The sequence below is a fragment of the Mustelus asterias genome, chromosome 4, assembly GCF_964213995.1.
Source record: "Mustelus asterias chromosome 4, sMusAst1.hap1.1, whole genome shotgun sequence".
NCBI lineage: Eukaryota > Metazoa > Chordata > Chondrichthyes > Carcharhiniformes > Triakidae > Mustelus > Mustelus asterias.
The window spans coordinates 24861011-24880541 of NC_135804.1; the positions used below are offsets into that span (position 1 = coordinate 24861011).

At 43.8% G+C, this 19531-nt stretch overlaps 1 protein-coding gene across 1 annotated transcript in view; it reads left to right on the top strand.

Annotated features, from left to right (window-relative positions):
- The first annotated feature begins 17420 nt into the window (after window positions 1-17420).
- The window catches only part of cyb5b (cytochrome b5 type B), a 31092-nt gene continuing 28981 nt past the window's right edge, over window positions 17421-19531 (top strand). The window contains exon 1 of the mRNA XM_078210659.1: window positions 17421-17809. Coding sequence (XP_078066785.1) covers window positions 17666-17809 — 144 coding nt within the window. The 5' untranslated portion in view covers window positions 17421-17665. The remainder of the gene's footprint in view (window positions 17810-19531) is intronic.

Below are 19531 nucleotides of genomic sequence, written 5' to 3' on the forward strand. Positions count from 1 at the left end.
CGGGGAGGATATCCTTGAAGGAGTCCGTTGAGGGGACGGCAGAGTTTGGAGAGTCCTTGACAAAGCGGCGATAGTAGCCACAAAATCCAAGGAAGGATCTGAGCTCTGTCACCGTTTGGAGTCTTGGCCAGGAGACAACAGCCTCTACCTTGGATGGGTCCGTCGCTATTCCGTCCTGCGACACTACATGTCCAACGTAGGTGACAGAAGTCCTGCCAAACTGGCACTTGTCAAGCGACAGCTTCAGACCTTCTTCTTGGAGCCGGTCAAGCACTTTGAGCAACCGCTCCTCGTGTTCTTCGAGGGTTCGTCCAAACACAATGAGATCATCCAGGTACACCAACACCTCCAGAAAGTTCATGTCACCGACAGTATGTTTCATGACTCTCTGAAAAGTGGCCGGTGCTCCCAAAATTCCCTGAGGCATGCGTTCGAACTGAAAAAAACCCAACGGGCAGATAAAAGCGGTCTTCTCCTTGTCAGCCTCACTCATGGGTATTTGATAGTACCCGCTCCTCAGGTCGAGGACTGTGAACCATTTACTCCCAGACAAGCAGTGAAGAGCGTCTTCTATCCTTGGGACAGTGTACTGGTCCGGTATTGTTCGAAGGTTAAGGGTTCGGTAGTCCACGCACATTCGTACCTTCCCTGACTTCTTGCGTACGACTACTATTGGCGATGCGTAGGGACTACGCGATTCAGAGATGATGCCATGGCTTTGTAGTTCCTGTAGGTGCTGGCGCACATCCTCAAAGTCAGCAGGCGACAAGCGACGTGACCTCTCTCGGAAGGGCCTTGCATCCTTCAGTCTTATTTCATGTCTGGTGCTTTTAGAACAACCTACATCCCACTCATGCTGAGAGAAAACCTCTTTCCTCTCCATCATTCTCTCACAGAGACGCCTCCTTGCCTCCTCTGGCATAGGAGAGGCTCCAAAATCAAAAGAGGAAGGGGTCAGTTCGATTGCAGCTTTATCCGCACACTGTGCCCTCGGCAGAGGAACAGGGGCTACTGGAAAAATATGGGCTACTGGAGTCCCACGTTTCAAGGAGATTTCTCTGGATGACAGGTTCTTCACAGTCACAGTAATGCGTCTGCTGGAAACAACTGATGCAAGATGAACCTCAGGCCTCACCCACAACTCTTCAGGGGAAAAAGTGTCAATAGGCTGATCTATCAGTGCTAGCTGGTCTGTGAAATCACCAGGAAACTTTGGGAGGCCAGTGACTTTAAACACTTGTCCTGGTTGCAAGGTGATTGGCTTGTGCTGGGTAAACCACACAGTACCATGCTTGTCTACCCCTTCTGTTGTTTCAGACTGGGTGAGTGTCTCATAAGCTTCTCGGAGGATGGGGTGTATGGTCAAAGTACCCAAGAAGCGTTCTCCCGCCTGTTCTTTACAGGACTCCACCAACTCTCTCACCAGCCGGGTATTTGTCCCCACCAGCACGGCAATGTTGTTATCTTTCACAGGGTCAGGGCATACTAAGGCCAAAGTGTCAACTGTCTGCGGCACTCCGGTTACAGCGGCAGTGAACTCGAGTTGTATGGACAGGTAGCCATCATATGGGTATTGGTGAGAGCTTAAACCCCATATTTCCAGGTCTTCAAGTGGCTGGAGAGGTAAGTGTTTCAGGTAGGTGTCGTAGAAGTTGCGATACAAAATGGTTACTTGGGAGCCACTGTCAAGCAAAGCTCTTGCATAAACTCCTTCTATTTGCACAGGTACACCAGAGATGGGCCCCACTAATCCTGCAGGTAACTGTTTTGAGCCTTGCTTCGCTGGGGGTGGACAGTGGGTGGAACGTATTTCACACGGAACCAAGCACCGTTCCTTCACATGGCTCCTGAGAAGTTTCCCTGCTGTCTGCTTGCTTTGATCAGCTTCTGATTCACTCTCCTCAGATCCTCGAGTTCTTTGCACTCTCTCCTTGTATGCCCATCTTGCCCACACCTGTAGCAAAAGATTCCTGCTGGCAGTGGTTTGGACATTTTCACTCGGGGCGACGCGTCCCGAACAGCAGCTTCTGGCACTTGCTGTACGGACCCAGTCCTTGCTGTCGTACTTTCAGATGTAGGGGTAACTGGAACGGCGCTCAACAGTCTGGCCACCTGAGAAGTCAGTTCCCTTACCTCATTTCGTAGGCTGTTCAACTCAGACGTAACTGAGGACTGCGGTACACTGGCGGTGGCTGCGGTGGCAGTAGCTTTCACCCCTTCTCTGGCGCGAATCCAATTTTCTTCCTCTCTTACCTCCCGCATCAGCTGGAAGAAGGAAGGGGGTTTGTCCAGGGTGTGGCTCATCCTTACATGCAGAGCAACCATGTCTCGAGTGAGTGCACCCTTGACTAGCTGTTCCATCCGAGCTCGATTCATATCTGCAGCCGTAATTCCTCCCTTAAGGAGAGCACGATGGAGAAGTTTGTCAAGGCGATATAGAAAAGCAGAGAGTTTTTCTCCTTCATCCTGGTATGTGTGTCTGAACTTGGCCAAGATGTCGGCTCCACTCTCTGTGGTGCCATAAGCTGTGTCCAGAGCAGATAAATAATTGGTGGCCGTAGCAGTGGGAGTGCTAACTTTCAAAAATCGAACAATGTCAGCAGCAGGCCCTTTTAAACTCTCCACTATACGCTGTCTCTTGGCGGCGTCAGTGCATTGCCACTCATTGATCATCTGGGTAGCCTGCTCCATCCAGGCATCGTATTCTTCCTCACCTGGGGGTACAGGTTTCAGTCCTGAAAACAGTCTCAGCTTTCTGTAGCTAGGCCCATCGGTAGACACTTGGTTGCACTTGTCCACCAGTTTGCCAATAGCAGTCACTAACTCCATGTTCACATCCACTTTGGGAGCTTGGTTTTCTGATACTATGGCCTGAAAATCCTCCATCGACTTGCCTTCCTGTTGTAGTAGTAACAACAGCTTTGTGTGGAAAGCGTCCTCTTCAGGAACAGCATCCTGTGTGACAAGGCTTTCTAGCGTATGCACAGCCCATGGTCCAGCTTCTCCTTCAATACCTACATCTGGAGGTACAGTGTCAGGGGTTAAATCAATGCTAGTCTCCACTAGTATGAACAACTGTGTGCCAGTAGAATCCCCACGGCGACCACAAATCTTGGTGCGACCAAAGACTTTCACTGTGTTTAAGACCCTAGCAATGGTCTCCTCACTAGTATCTATTGGCACATTGCTCAGTAATATGCCACGAGAAAGACTGATATTCTTTTGGCGACTCCAGTCAGCAGCCTGAGAAAAATCCATTGTCTTAAGTGAGCTACTAACACTGTAAAACTTTTCCTGTTGTAATTACTGGGTTAACTGTTACTGACTGACGGGGGGAAAAAAAATTATATTTGACCTGTCTGGTAAACAGGAATGATCTCAGCGGTGCCTCCAAAAATGTAACCCCCTGCTGACCACTATATGGGCTACTATTTAAATATTCAATCAACAGGATCCCGAATTCCTAGCGGTTGATGTTGATTTAGCTAATTCCCTGTATACCCATAAATGTCAGTACTGTAATCGGGATATCAAAAATAAATTTAATAACACATATAATTAACAGACATAAAACAGTGAGCTCTGATCTATAATCGTTGGGGGCCCTCCGTTGGTGCACATATAGGGAAACTCATCCTCCGTAACACATTCGTAGATACTGATCCAGTTGGACTGTATAGTCCCCCCCAGTTACTCACGACACCCACACACAGTCCAGGAGAGACACACGTGTGGAAGATGATGTCGCAGGAGGCAGAGGTGCCGCGAGCTATCCATGCAGCAACGTAGGTCGAGTGCGCTGAATGTTGTCCTCCTCGGCAGTAATGAAAAGAACAGGCAGGGGAACGCCTGGCTGCCTCTCACTCCAAACCCAATTCTCCCTGCCTGGAAAAAGCTCTCTCTCTTCAGCTCGCCCTCTCTCTCTGCACTCCTTCACTTCCTGGCGCCTTTTTTTTTCCCCGCCCCCAGAGCAATCCCATTGGCCCAGCCCACATCACTCAACCAACAGCATCCTGTTTACAGCACCCACCCGGCAAACAGGACACTGAAGCCCACCAGGGACAAAGAACACTGGTAACTGTCTTCCCCACAAATTTTCCTCAGTCCCTTACATAAAGTTATATTGTTGTCTGAATCTGGTTATAATGGGAATAAATTGATTATTCCAGAAGGTGGTGAAGCTCTGGCATGATTAGATTGTGAAGTAGTGCTCTGATGTTTGGGTGGCACCACATTGATTTCATTGTGCTGAGAGTGCAGTAATTGAAAGAAAAATAAGGCATAATACATTAGGTGCTTTGAGAGCTTGGGACTGGTTTTTATGCATCTGTGGCAAGTACTGTATAGCTTTAATCACCCTGGTACAGAATATGCAAATACTCAGAATATGCGATAAATTGACTATCCTGCTCCTCTTCCTGCTTTGCATAATATTTATATAAATCAAAGGCCTGCACAGAGGTGCAGTGTCATTGATTTTCTATGCAAGCATGAAATAGTATGTATGTATGAACAGTGTACATGCAGAGATGTCCATCAGTGGGCATCTTTGTGGTCAATGTATATTGGCAGCAAACACAGTGAAACTTCAAAAACCAAACTGAGCAAAGGAATATATGGTCAGAATTACTCAATTTTCTCATCTCATTTTTGAAAAGATTCATCTGCATTTTTAATTTGATATTATTACTTAAACCATAATACAAAATAAAATACAACCATGTTATATACTATATTGTCTAGTTACATTATGCAAAATAACTATTATACACTGTTATTTATGTTTAGTTGTGAAGTGTATAACAAACAAAAACAGTTTATGAGAACCAAAGTTAGGGCATTTGCAGCTCCCAACCTTTTCAGGTTGATCATGTTAACAAGAAAAAAGCCTTAAAGAAACCCAAGAAAAGTAAGAGACATCATTTCTGAAGGGATCAAAAGCCAATGATTTTGCTGGACTCTGTGGTTTCAAATGGTTATTTTAACAAAAAACATGATTGTGTGTTAAAGAGGGCCTGCAGCAAAGGCACCTGCAATATATAATTAGAAATATATATTCTATTTCATACTAGTAATATACAATACTTATAAAAATGCAGTATAACTGTTTCAGAACAATCATGGGTTAGCTAACTGACTTGACCACATTCTCATAGCTGTTCAGTCATCAAAGACATAGTCATGGACCATTAAACTTGCCTGGCAGGGCCTGTTGTATCAGCACACAGGCAGCTGCTTTGTGAGACTACAAGCAGTACAGACAAGTTAGAAATAAGAATGCTCTGAGAAGAGAGATTCATTGTGAAGACTAAGGGACGGTTGATAAGGTGCGTGGTAAATGTCTTCGGATGATCCAGAACTATCCATGAGCTGATCACGCAGCCTAGTTACTAATTTCACTGGACCTATATGTAATATATGCAATCTATAACCATTATGATTGGATTGCGTCCAGCCGAGATGAGCTGAGTAACTGTATAAGAATGGAAGATTTTCTTTGTTTGGTGGAGTTGCACATGGTCAGCCCCTGTGGCTTCTCCCCACTAAATCAACTTTTTAAAAATTCATTTGTGAGATAGGGGCATTACTGGCTGGCCAGCATTTATTGCACATCCCTAATTGTCTTTGAGAAGGTGGTGGTGAACTGCCTTCTTGAAACGCTGCAGTCCATGTGCTGTGGTTGACCCACAATACCGTTAGGAAGGGAATTCCAGGATTTTGACCCAGCAACTGTGAAGTAACATAGAACATAGAACATTACAGCGTAGTACAGGCCCTTCGGCCCTCGATGTTGCGCCGACCAATGAAACCAATCTAAAGCCCATCTAACCTACACTATTCCACAGCCCAAGGGAAGTGGAAGAATGGATATGTCAGGAGATACTGGATAGGTGCAGGAAAAATAGGGTTGTTGTAGTGGGAGACTTCAATTTCCCTGGTATAGACTGGAAATCGCTGAGAGCTGGGACTCTGAATGGGGAGGAATTTGTAAAATGCGTACAGGAGGGTTCTTTGGAACAATATGTAGATAGCCCAACTAGAGAGGGGGCTATACTGGACCTCGTACTGGGGAATGAGCCCGGTCAGGTCTTCAAAGTTTCGGCAGGGGAACATGTGGCAAATAGTGACCACAATTCTGTTAGCTTTAGGATAGTGATGGAAAAGGATGAGTGGTGTCCCAAGGGTAAGGTGTTGGATTGGGGGAAGGCTAACTTTAGTGGGATTAGGCAGAAATTGGCAGCTCTTGATTGGGAGAGGCTGTTTGAGGGTAAATCCACATCTGGCATGTGGGAGTCTTTTAAGGAACAGTTGTTAGGGCTACAGGACAGGCATGTGCCTGTAAAAAAGGATAGGAAGGGTAGGATTCGAGAACCGTGGATAACCAGGGAAATTGAGGGACTGGTCAAAAAGAAAAGAGAGGCGTATGTTAGGTCCAGGCAGTAAAAAACAGAGGGAGCTCTGGAGGCATACAAAGAAAGTAGGAAAGAACTCAAACGGGGAATTAGAAGGGCAAAAAGGGGTCATGAAATGTCCTTGGCAGACAGGATCAAGGAGAATCCCAAGGCATTTTATTCATACGTTAGGAACAAAAGGGTTGTCAGGGAAAAAATCAGACCTCTCAGGGACAAAAGTGGGGAATTATGCTTGGAGCCCAAAGAAGTAGGGGAGATCCTAAATGAATACTTTGCATCGGTATTCACAAAGGAGAGGGATGTGTTGACTGGGAGTCTCGGAGGGCAGTGTTGAACCGTTGGAGAAAATCTCCATTACAAGGGAGGAAGTGTTAGGTTTGTTAGAGAATATAAAGACTGACAAATCCCCAGGGCCTGATGGAATCTATCCAAGGCTGTTCAGGGAGACGAGAGATGAAATCGCTGGGCCTCTGACGCAAATCTTTGTCTCGTCACTGGACGCAGGTGAGGTCGACGATATATTTCCAAGTCAGGATGGTGGGTGGCTTGGAGGAGATCTTGCAGTTGGGGGTGTTCCCATGTATCTGCTACCCTTCTAGTTGGAAGTGGTTGAAGATTTGGAAGGTGCTGTCTAAGGATCTTTGGTGAGTTCCTGCAGTGAATCTTGTAGACAGTACGCACTGCTGCTACTGAGCGTCGGTGGTGGAGGGAGTGGATGTTTATGGATGTGGTGCCAATCAAGTAAGCTGCTTTGTCCTGGATGGTGTCAAGCTTCTTGAGTGTTGTTGGAGCTGCACTCAAGAAGCTTAAGTGGGGAGTATTTTATCACACTTCTGACTTGTGCCTTGTAGATGGTGACCAGGTTTTGGGGAGTCAGGAGGTGAGTTACTGAAACTGTTGCCATGCAAAAATTTGGCAACAAAAGAAATAGGAGCAGAAGTAGACCATTCTATCCCTTTTGGCTGCTTAGCCAGTCATAGCTAATCTGAATGTGGCCTTAACTGCACTTCGTTTGTGTGGTTTCAAGAAATTAGATATAGCATTTGGGGCTAAAGGGATCAAGGGATATGGGGGGAAGGGGGTATCAGGATATTAAATTCGATGATCAGCATGATAAAAATGAATGGCGGAGCAGGCTTGAAGGGCCGAATGGCCGACTCCTTCTTCTAGTTTCTATGTTTCACGGTACTCCAGATGTGGTCACAGCATAGTAACACTTTTATACTTGACTCCTCTTGCAATAAACATCGGCATTCCATTTGCCTTCCTAATCATTTACTCAAAAAGTGTTCTTACGGTAAAAACTTTCTTTTAGGGGCACTATACAGCCTTTTGGGATCTGTTTTGCTTTAAGTTATAATATGTTCTGATCTTGTTTTTGGAGAAAGCCTATGTTTAATTTTGGAAATTCCGAAGTGAAACTGGAGAGCATTTTGAAAGGGACATTCCGGCAAGCATTTTAGTTCAAATAAATGTCCATGTGACCTGAGGTTGCTATGGAGATGAAAGTTAAAAACTAAAGGGTATATAGAAAGCTAATTGGAGATCAAATTACTGCTTGTGTACTGTAAAATTTCAATTGTAGGAGGAAAAATGTTCAGAACACAAATTCATGTGAGAGGAAAACAACAAGCTTTCTATGAATAGATGAAAATACACTTCAAAATGCTCCTGGTGAAGTGAAGTGAGAGCAAGCGGAATACTTAAAGTGGTATGAATAGCTCAGACACGATGAAGAACTGAATGGTTGTGACAGAAGACCAGAAACCAGGTGTGTTGATTGGTCTATTCAAAAGGAACTGTGGAAAGTTATTCCATCAGAACTGTGGTGACCTGAGTGAGAGGGGGTTCATGAATGTTCGCCTATCGATATTAACCATTTCTGGGGGACATTGAATAGCATATGGCTGCTGGTAAAAGCAAATCAAGGACCAAATCCATTGAGTGGGAAGTAAGAGATCCTATGGACTGGAGTATGAGTTGGAAAGACTGTGAGGTTGCATGTCGTGGCACATTTGTGTGGGAGGTGATGCGAATGCATGTAATTATATAAGACTTTGTTGTCACAACTATTTAAAGTGAAATTTACTTTTTTTAAATATCCTTCACCTGATAATCTTTTAATTATGTTGATTTTAGTTGGTTTGTTACAGTAAAAGTTTTAAAAAGTGAAATCTTGTCCTTCAGTTTTCTTTCTGTTGGCATCATAAGGATTCCTTTCTTTTAAAAAGTTATTGGCCTCTCTGGGGATCGTAATGAACATTTCTGTATTATATTGTTTCATTTAAATTATTCCAAGGCCAGGGCTCTGTTTCTTTGTAATTCACATATTGGGTCTATATTTTGAGGCTTTTTTCCCTAGCTAGCTAATGCTTCCAAGCTAGCATGTTTCCGAGTTTGTCTGTTTGGAAGTCTACATATTTATGACATATATTCTATTGACCTGACTCTAAGCATCTGTATAAATGGCAAATAGATAAATGCTGTATGTAGTTTAGAAGCAAATTCAAAGTATGGATCTTCTCAGTTTACATGAATTATTTGCAGATAAATTGGTTCATAGAATCTAGAACTCCTACAGTGCAGAAAGAGGCTATTTGGCCCATTGAGCCTGCACCAACAACAATCCCACCCAGGCCCTATCCTCGTAACCCCATGTATTTACCCTGCTAATCCCCCTGATGCTAACGGGCAATTTAGCAAAGCCAATCAATCCAACCCACACATCTTTGGACTGTGGGAGGAAACTGGAGCACCCATGCAGATACGGGGAGAACATGCAAACTCCACACAGTCACCCAAGGCCAGAATTGAACCCGGGCCCCTGGTGCTGTGAGGCAGCAATGTTAACCACTGTGCTACCCCTAATTTAATTAATTAATTAATCTGGAATGTGCCAAGGGTGATCATGCAAACAGATGGCTGAGTGGTTGGCCATGATGTTATGCCTATGTTAAGTTATGCAGAATAACCAAAAGAGAGCATTCGGTTAACAAACACATAAACATTCAAAAATCTGATGACTTTGATGTCCCTTGTGAAATGGGGTTGGTATTTGGTTGAGATTTAGGAGACAAGAGTAGGCATAAAAGGAATGCACACTAATTGGTGACATATGACGATTTGTGTTCCCCAGAGATCTGCACTGGTGCTTAAGCTTTTCACCATATGTATCAATGCAAACTGATTTGTTTCGTAATTTATGTAACATCAACTTTGAGCTGTCATGTAATGTACTCTCAGAAATTTAATGAATAAAATATATTTCTGGAAATAAAAACATTTACCAGACTGGTTCCTGGGATGTGAGGATTCAAAAAGGAATAGAAACCTGCATCTGGATTCTCCCAATGAGTCAGCTATCACCATTCATATCTTTCTAGAATGTTTTTCTTCAGTTAGGGAAAACATTTTCTCAGTACCTATCCTGTTAAGCCCCTTAATAATTTTATCTCATTCTTCTAATTGCTAGGGGAGAGATGTCTAGTTTGATGACTCTCATCCAAGACGACAATCCTTTCATTCCAGGAACCAGTCTAGTAAACCTTTTTATTTTCAAAAATATATTTTATTTATAAAATTTCTAAAAGTACAGTACATGACTTCAAAGTTGACATTACATAAAGTGCAAGCAAAGCAGTTGTTTTCATTGCACTTTGTGGGACTTTGAGATGCTTCTATTAACAATTACAGTTCATATTTACAATTTTTATTTCATGTCAAACATGCAGCCCAAGGAGTTTTACACAGTTTCCAGCCTCTTGGTGTTTGTATTATGTAAAGCCTTAAGACAGTGGCCTTACCCTATTGTGCCTTTGCGGCAGCTACCCCAAGCTTTACAACGTCGGTCAGCATGTAGACCTGGACCTTGGAATATGCCAGCCTGCACCGGTCATCGACAACTCTTTTCTCAAGTGTAGACCAGGTCATGATGTGACTACATGATGACGTGTTCACGTGGAGCGTCACGGGTGGAGCTTGGCAGAATTATTTGGGACCTCGGGAAGAGTAGGTGTGTTAATGAGAGTTCATAGTCATTAATTCTCCTGTTTGTGGGTCATTGATTTAATGCACCATGCAGAACTACATGGTGTCAGAGCTGGCAGTATGGCACATGGACTTTGAAACATTGACCCACTTATCTTCAATGAGAACTTGGCGAACAATTGAGACAGATTCAAGCAGGAATGGATCATCTTCTGTGGTGCTTTTCCTCTGCTGAACTTAGCAGGTCCCACAGCAGTCGCAATGTTTAGATAGTTTAAATTCAATTCAAGACATAAAGAGGACTCCATAATCATCCTACAGAAATTCGAAGAAATATGCTCCCCACATAAAATTTTAGACAGCCACATATTCCATTCTACTAATCAGAAACCGTTCAAATTAATTTAGTACTACATGGACTCACTAAAGGTCTTAGCAAAAGATGTGCTTTTGGAGCATTTACTGACAAATTTGTTAGAGATTGATTGGAAGGGGCACAGAAAACTGCTACTGAAACAGAGGGACCTTACTTTACAGTCTGTTTTAGAAATATGCATTTTAAATAAGCAGTGCATGAGATCAAACAGCAGATTCAGGTGGGAAACAGCATGGTTTAGGCAGAAAACAGAAGTATGTACCAGCAGCCTTTGTGTATAATTGATGAACAATTGGAACACTGCATAAAGATTTAGGGCAGGAAACAGCATCATTTTGGCAGCACACTGAAGTACTTTCAGTTCAGGGGCCACTCTGCACAAACTGTAGCAGCCAGTCTCCTCCAAACAAGGCACAATGTCTTCCCCTTGGAAGAAGTTGCAATCGTGGCAAGTTGAATCACTTCACCAGATACTGCAGATCCAAACGACAGCAGTCTCTCTCCTATGCTCGCAGTATACCTGCAGTCGCTTTCCCAAAGACAGGTGTGTAACTAGGATCAGTGAGTGACAGAGTCACCTGAAAGAAACAACCAAGGCATGATCAATGCAATCATCCATGCTGTATTACAAAAATGTGGAATCAGCCACTCAAAAGGGAGACATAGTCACTAATTACAGATAATTTTAACCAATACCAAGTCAAAAGTCAAAATCAACACAGGCAAAGTGTAATGTTCTATCCAGAAACAAACTGTGAAAAATGGACCCAGAGGCAACACTGGATCCCAACCAGCAGTTCGACCCCATAGCTTACGGTGGACAGACAATCCCACTGAGGGCATGGCCACACTACACTGCATACAAGGAAACTTCTACTTCTACATTGTGGCTCAAAATCTCAAGCCACTACTAGGACTCCAGGACTGCATCTCATTGGGAATCATTCAACATGGTCCAGAAGTCCACATAGTGCAACATCAAGCCCCAGAGATTACAAGCTACAATTCCATTTTTGACTGCCAGGCAAACGGTAAGCTACCTCTTATATACATATGAGATTAATTGACTCAATCACACCAACAATATGTGCACCAAGAATGATACCGATTGCGATGAAGCAGAAGGTAATCAACACACTACATTGAATGACAGAATTGGGCATAATTACCCAGTGGAAGAGGCCACAGAATGGGTTTCGGCAGTGGTAACTGCAGTAAAAACGGATCGAATGGTCAGGATATGTATTGACTCTGTACATTTAAACAAAGCTCTACTCAGGCCACCTCACTCCATATAGACAGTAGAATAGGTTGTCTCAGACAGGCCCCAGGCAAGAGTATTTGGGGTGTTTGATGCAAAATGTGGATTTTGGCAAATCCCACTGGATCTGGCATCCTCACGATTGACCACATTTATGTCCCCAGTAGACATATATTGTTTTCTCTGAAGGCAAATTGTATTTCTACAGGCAGTGATGTTTTTCAGCAGTGTTCAAAACAGCTGTTTGCACATCAACCATCTGAAATCATTGTTGATGACAACATGATCTGGGATCATACCGTAGCTTACCACAATGAGTGTCTTTATCATGCCCTAAACAAAGCCAGGGATTTCAATTTGAAGCTCAACCCTGCAAAGTGCCAATTCAGGGTCAATCAGGTACAGTATGTGGGCCACCTGCTACCAGATAGTGGGGTAAAACTTGATCCAGAGAAGACTAGCCATACTCCATATGGACATTCGGGTCGATAAGCACACTTTACAACATTTCTTGGGTCTGACAAACCACCTCTCAAAATTCATTCCTTGCTATAGTTCAATCACTGGACAACTTCATCAACTCCTACATCAGGACACTGAATGGTATTGGCAAGAACACACATAGTGTCATTCAACAGATCAAATGGTCATTGCCACTTCCACCAATTTTACAACACTTCAATGTCCAATCTCCTGTTCTAATTTCACAGATGCAGCACAGTATGGGCTTGATGCAGCATGCATACAAAACGGCAGACCAATAGGTTTTGCCTCGAAGGCACTCATGGACATAGAAACTTAGTTTGTGCAAATTTGAACCAATTTCCTTGGGATTGCCACTTTGCCGTGGTGGAGAATCTTGAACATTCCGTTGATCCTGAGAATGATGCTGTCGGGAATCTTAAACTCTTGGTGGGATCACCCATGACAGTAAGGTTGGAGGGGAGGAACCAGATAAAGTGTAATCCAAAACAAATCCTCAACAGCAGATCAGGCGGAAGATACTCGTATGATATCATCGGCTGCAATGGCGGATGAAGGCTGCAGCAGCAGGGAGATCCCCAGTTGTCAAGGTTCCCTTGCCACTGGAACAACACCTACCCTCTATCAACGACTGTGTGTCTGCTGATGTGTAACATGGCAATATATGGACTTAACAGCCTAGGCCTTAAATCGGTTCATGGGAAGGACAGTACCCTCTTTAGAGATAGAGTAAACATCAGTCTTCCATAGAGAGAACACAAAAGAACTCCTAAACCGTGATACAATCACAGATGAGAACATGTTTGAGGCAATCCCCCAACTCCCCATCAAAGATGATCTTGGACTCGCATCAAGCGTGGACAAAGTCGAAGCCATCATTAGACACGTGATGAATGGAAAAGCCACAGGAGTGATAACATAGTTCAATATAGATGTCAATGCCTGGGAGACTGTTGCTCAGAAGAGACCTACTTGGAGGAACCTCCTGATTGAAGGGACACAATTCTTTGAGGACACCCAACAGAAAGAGAAGGCCCAGAAAAGGAGCCTGATATAGGAATACCAGCTATCTATAGTCCAAGGACTGAACCCACCTCCCAGAAACACCTGCCAAGTGAGTGGTGAAGATGCAGCTCCAGGATTGGGCCCATTAGCAATGGAAGAACCCATAGAACCTATGACTAGTAACATGGAGTTTCTTAGATGGACAATCTATACTCCTTAGCGTGTAATCACCGAAGAAGGTTCAGGATGTCAAATGGCGTTGGCAAGAACACAGCAATGTTGTTCAACAGACTTGAATGATCATTGACACCTCCACCAGTTTTAAAATACTTCAATATTCAAGCCCCTGTTCTAAACTCAGCAGCTGTGTCACAGCATGGACTTGGTGCAGAATGCAGACAAAACGGTAGACTTTAGCCATGAGGGTACTCATTGCACAGAAACTCGGTATGTCCAAATCGAAATAGATTTGTCCTGTTTTTTGCATGTCAAAAATTCCATGACTTCATCCAGCAATTGTGGAAACTGACCATCAACCACTCATCACCATCCTGAAGAAGCCTCTTGACACTGCATCTACACGGCTGCAACGCATGATGTTAAATCTACATGAGTGTAGTGTACAAGCATGGCAAGGAACTCTGTCCAGCTGATGTCCTCTCCAGAACCTTCCTATCCACCACAGACTAGGCTGATCATGAGGTAGACATTGATATCATGGGGATAGGGGTACTTTCCTCCTGTTGCATCAAGAAGTTGAAGCAGGTGCTGCAGCAAGATGTCACGTGCACTCGACTGCATGATATCATCATGCAAGGCTGACCAGAATCTTCCAGGGAGCTTCCTCATGACCTCTGTGTCCTTTGCTTTTAGGGAGCAACTAACCACAGTACTCTACCCAACACGTCCATCAGGGACATCCCGGTTTAGATATAACTAAGGCCAGGGCCAACGAGTCGCTGTATTGGCTTGCTATGCAAGATGACATTGAGAGATCTCCAGTTGCTCCTCCACAATGTAAAAGAGCCCCTAGACTTCCATGAGGTCCCAGATCGACTGTGGGCATTCACAGCAGCAGACATTTTTGAATGGAACAGTAAGCAGCACTTGGTATGGCAGATTTATACTTTAGATGGTTCAAACTTGACTATTTGTCACGTACAACCAGCAGTTCGGTAATTGTGAAACTCAAGAGACACTTTGACATGCATGGCATACCGCAAAAGCTCATGACCGACAATACCCTTCACTTTGTCTCTCTGCTGAATTCCGTACCTTTACTTCCACTTGGGATTTTCATCATGTAACAAGCAGCCCGATATACCCTCAGTCCAATGGGCTTGCTGTGCGCTCTGCCAAACATCTTCTGGAAAAGTGTGCTTGGGAAAACACTGATTTGTATACTGCACTTCTAAGCCTATGTAATTTTCTCAGACAGAGCCTCATCAGTTCAACTGCTCTTCTTGAGGCACACTACGGTCATGATCCCGACTGTCAAGGCCATGATGTACCCAATGCACATGAAGCATTGCTACAATGCAGATTAAACAATGGAACTATGGAAACATGTGGCCTCTAGCACCGGGCCAAACGATCTATATGCAGACAGCACAAAGCTACAACAAGTTACCAATGGTCAACAACAAGGCCCTGCAGCCTAACAGCAATGTGATGGCCTCTAATCACCGTCACTTGTTGCCGATAGTTGAGCTACCACCGGCAGCTGATTACTTAGATCGACCACTTTTCCTGGAACTCAAGACCCAGATGTTTCCGCACCATCCCACCCCCACCCGCACACTGTTGGAGCCCTGTGACAAGTCCAAATTCCTCACACTGCATGAACAATGTGCCTTGCATGATCCTGACCTACTGATGTCTATACACATTTTGGACGCTTGAGCAGGCCCAACACTCAGGGGTTTTGTCATGCCTTAAACTGTCTGGGCTGACTGAAGTCATTTTGTCAGTTTTACTTTTTATCATAGAATCAAACAAACTATCATAGAATCCTTACAGTGCAGAAGAATGTCATTCCGCCCATTGAGTCTGTACCAACTCTCTGACAGAGTATCTTACCCAGGTCCTGTTTCCCACCTTATCCCCATAAACCCACACATTTACCATGGTTAATTATTCTAACCTACATATCTCAGACACTAAGGAGCAATTTACATGGCCAATCCACCTAACCTGCACATCTTTGGACGGTGGATGGAAACTGGAGCACCCGGAGGAAACCCATACAGACATAGGGAGAATGTATAAACTCCACACACAGAGACTCCCAAGGCCTGAATTGAACCAAGCACCCTAGCACTGTGAGGCACGAGTGCTAACCACTGTGCCACCATGCCTCCCACGTTATCCTGAAAGAAATGGAAGGAGTGCACACAATGGACACAGCAACAGGCTTCGCACTATTGCAAGAGTCAAGTTGGAGTTCTATTGTTGCAAGTGCACACAATGAGCACACAAATGACTATGCATCAACCACAAGAGTCAAATTGTTGTTTCATTTTTTTGTAGACTGTCTTATGCTTCTGTAAATTTGTTGCTCTGTTAGGACGTACGTAATTGTTATATGCATACACTGTTACATATACATCCTGGGGCCCAAACCAAATGGGGAGGATGTTGACACGGTCATGTGGAGCGTCATGAGAGTGCAGCTTGGCAGAATTACATGGGAACTCAAGCAGAGTAGGTGTGTTAATGAGAGTTTGTGTGCTTTGTTCTTATTTGCTTCAAGTCCATTGTGTAGTCATTGATTTAACGAACCATGCAGAACTACAAGAAGTCTTGATAAAGACAAAATACTACGAATGCTGGAATCTGAAACAAAAACAGAAAATGCTAGAAACTCAGAGGTCTGACAGCATCTGTGGAGAGAGAATAGAGCCAACCCTTCATCAGAGCTGAGAGGCAGGTCGCAAAACGTCTTTTATCAAGTTAATGGGCACTCCAGCAGCGGTTGCCATTTATCTTGATATATGTCCCTCGGAGTAGCCCTTAGAGTCCTGTATTACGAAGCTGCTTGGAATCTTTAAAGTTTATTTATTAGTGTCACTGGTAGGCTTATATTGACACTGTGATGAAGTTAGTGTGAAAATCCTCTAGTCACCACACTCCAGCGCCTGTTCGGGTACACTGAGGGAGAATTTAGCATGGCAACGCACCTAACCAGCACATCTTCCAGACTGTCTGAGGAAACCAGAGTACTCGGAGGAAACCCATGCAGACATGGGAAGAATGTGCAGACTCCGCACAGTGGACTGTGGTGTTCTGTGCTGTACTGTTCTATGTTCTATGGACAGTAAGAAGTCTCACAACACCAGGTTAAAGTCCAACAGGTTTATTTGGTAGCAAATACCAACTGGTATTTGCTACCAAATAAACCTGTTGGACTTTAACCTGGTGTTGCGAGACTTCTTACTGTGCTTACCCCAGTCCAACGCTGGCATCTCCACATTATGTTCTATGGACCCAAGGCTGGAATCGAACCCGGGTCCCTGGCGCTGAGGCAGCAGTGCTAACCACTGTGTCACCGTGAATTTGGGCAAAAAACTGCATTCTCCCCCTCCCCCCGCCCGACCTGCTGGTAAAGGCACATCTTACAATGAGGTCGTCCACGGTCTCCTGAACCTTCATTGCACTCCCACTAGGCCAATGATGTCCTTCTGGACTGTGCACACTGCGCCAGGTGTGGTCTCGCCATAAAGTTGTCGTAAGCCTTCTTAACTCTCACACTCTAATGTCGAAAGCTAACAATAGAAGGAAAACATAATCCTCCCTTTTCTGTTAGGTAAGAATAAAATTCACGAAGCACATCAGCCACGATCTTGGGCCCGCCGAACAGCCGGCGAAATGGTACCGCCTGATCACGTGACGCGGCGACCGATCGCCTGACGGGTTTGAAAGGGGGAAGCGTCTCGAGCCGTTAGCGGCTGTCCCGGCACGCGATTGGCTGTTGTCAGCAGCGACCGTGGCGCGAGGGCACGATCACGTGAAAGGGTGACGTTCAGTTGCGGGGGGGGAGTACCGGAACGCGGACGGTGAGTCGTCAGTGTGGGGAGGAAGAGCGAGCTGGAGCGAGTACCATTGCCAGTTAGTCAGTCAGTCAGTGGAGGAAAGTGCACAATGGGCGAGCCAAATAATAAGACCGACTGTGACCCGGCCGTGAATTACATAACGATGGAAGAAGTCAAAGCCCACAACAGCAGCAAGTCCACATGGCTGGTGATACACGACAAAGTGTACGATGTCACTAAATTTCTGGAGGAGGTGAGTTCCACGTTTGTTGTTTATCTTGCGAGGCTAGCTAGGCCTGGTGTTCCAATAATGGGCTTGCAGGAAAAGCGTGCTTTTTCAGACAAAAAAAAACATTTTTTTGCCCGAGGAAGGAAACGCCTGTTCATGTCATTCATTCTTGTCAGGTGAATTATAAAAAGAGTAATAATCTCTCTCGGTTGGATTGGAGGCGTCAACTATTTTAGAAAGAAAAATAGGTTTTTTAAAAAATGTGAAAATTAGTTTTAATATGGTACTGCAAAAATTGATTGACTTCATCAGTACAAATAGATCTTATGATAGTACCTTTACTTCATGTACTCCATGTGTTTCAAGCGAAAGGGGAAGAGCCTGAATTCTAATACCACAGCTTTTTTTTTGATGGCAGTACTCTTGTATGGAAGAGAATGGGGCATTTTGTAACATTGGATGTTTGTTTTAGTGATAAATGGAAATATAAAATTTATAATAATTTATCATATGTCTTTTAATTGCAGATTCACATTGTTTGTGATTGCTCAATCTGCTGGATTATTTTACCAACAATTCACAAGCTTTAATTGGATTTTCAGTACTTTATAATTTCAGAAGTATTGTTAGAATTAATCAGTTTCCACAGTTCCTTCTCATCTATATATTTTTCCAAATTTCTTCAGACTTTTGTAAATTCATTCTTGGGATATGGGTGTTGCCACGAAGGCCAACCCATCCCTAGTTCACCTTGATAGTGATGAGTTGCCTGGAATGCTGCAGGTTTGCAAAATGCTGCTTTTCATTCCAAATAGGACACTGTAACCACAGTGTCTGTGGTGGAGGGAGTGGAAATTTAAGATTTGGAGGGGTTGCTGATCAACTGGAATGCCTTGCTCAGGATGATGTCAGCAGGCAAATTGAAGTATTCTATCACAATCTGACTTATGCCTGAGGATCTTTAAGATTAATTACCTTATTTTATTTTACCCACTAATGTGATAAAGTAGGAATGTCATTCATCTTGCCTGTCGTGAAATCATCCATTGTCTTGGCAACTGTTCCTTGAACTGCTTCAAACATTTTGTCAACACTCTCTCACCTATAAATTAATTCCAAGTGAGATTTGAAGTTCAATTACTCTTCCATACTGCTGCCTTTTTGTTGCTGTATTCCTATCCAAGCCCATGTGACATCCAAAATAACAATCCAACTCCCATGGAGCTGCTGATTATTTTGTTCTTTGATCTGCACTAGGGTGAATTATGATGCTTGCTTTATTTTGAAATTTGGGATGTTTGTCTCTTAAATTGGAAACGTTTTTATGGTGCATGATGTATTGAAAGATGCACTCAATTCACAGCATTATATTCAGTGTGATCTATATAATTGTAGTACACCAGTTTGGACATTTTACCCAATTTTATACAATTTAGAGATTGATTTTGAGAGAGCTTTTGACATTGATTGCCATGGCAATTCAGTTATGCAAATAATTATGTATGTGCACCCCAAGTACTAGTACATAAATGGTAGAATTGCCAGTGAACAGTATCTGGTCATACATTTTTTTTTTAAAAAGGGCATTAGAGAAATAGATTTAAATATATTTGTGTTTATATAGGATACATCCCACGATGGGAATTAAGATGACAAAATATCTTTGCCCAAGTCACTTCCAAGCTCTCAATTATCTATCTTTTGACCCACAAAATTCACCTGTCAATCCTGACCTGCATTGTCTCT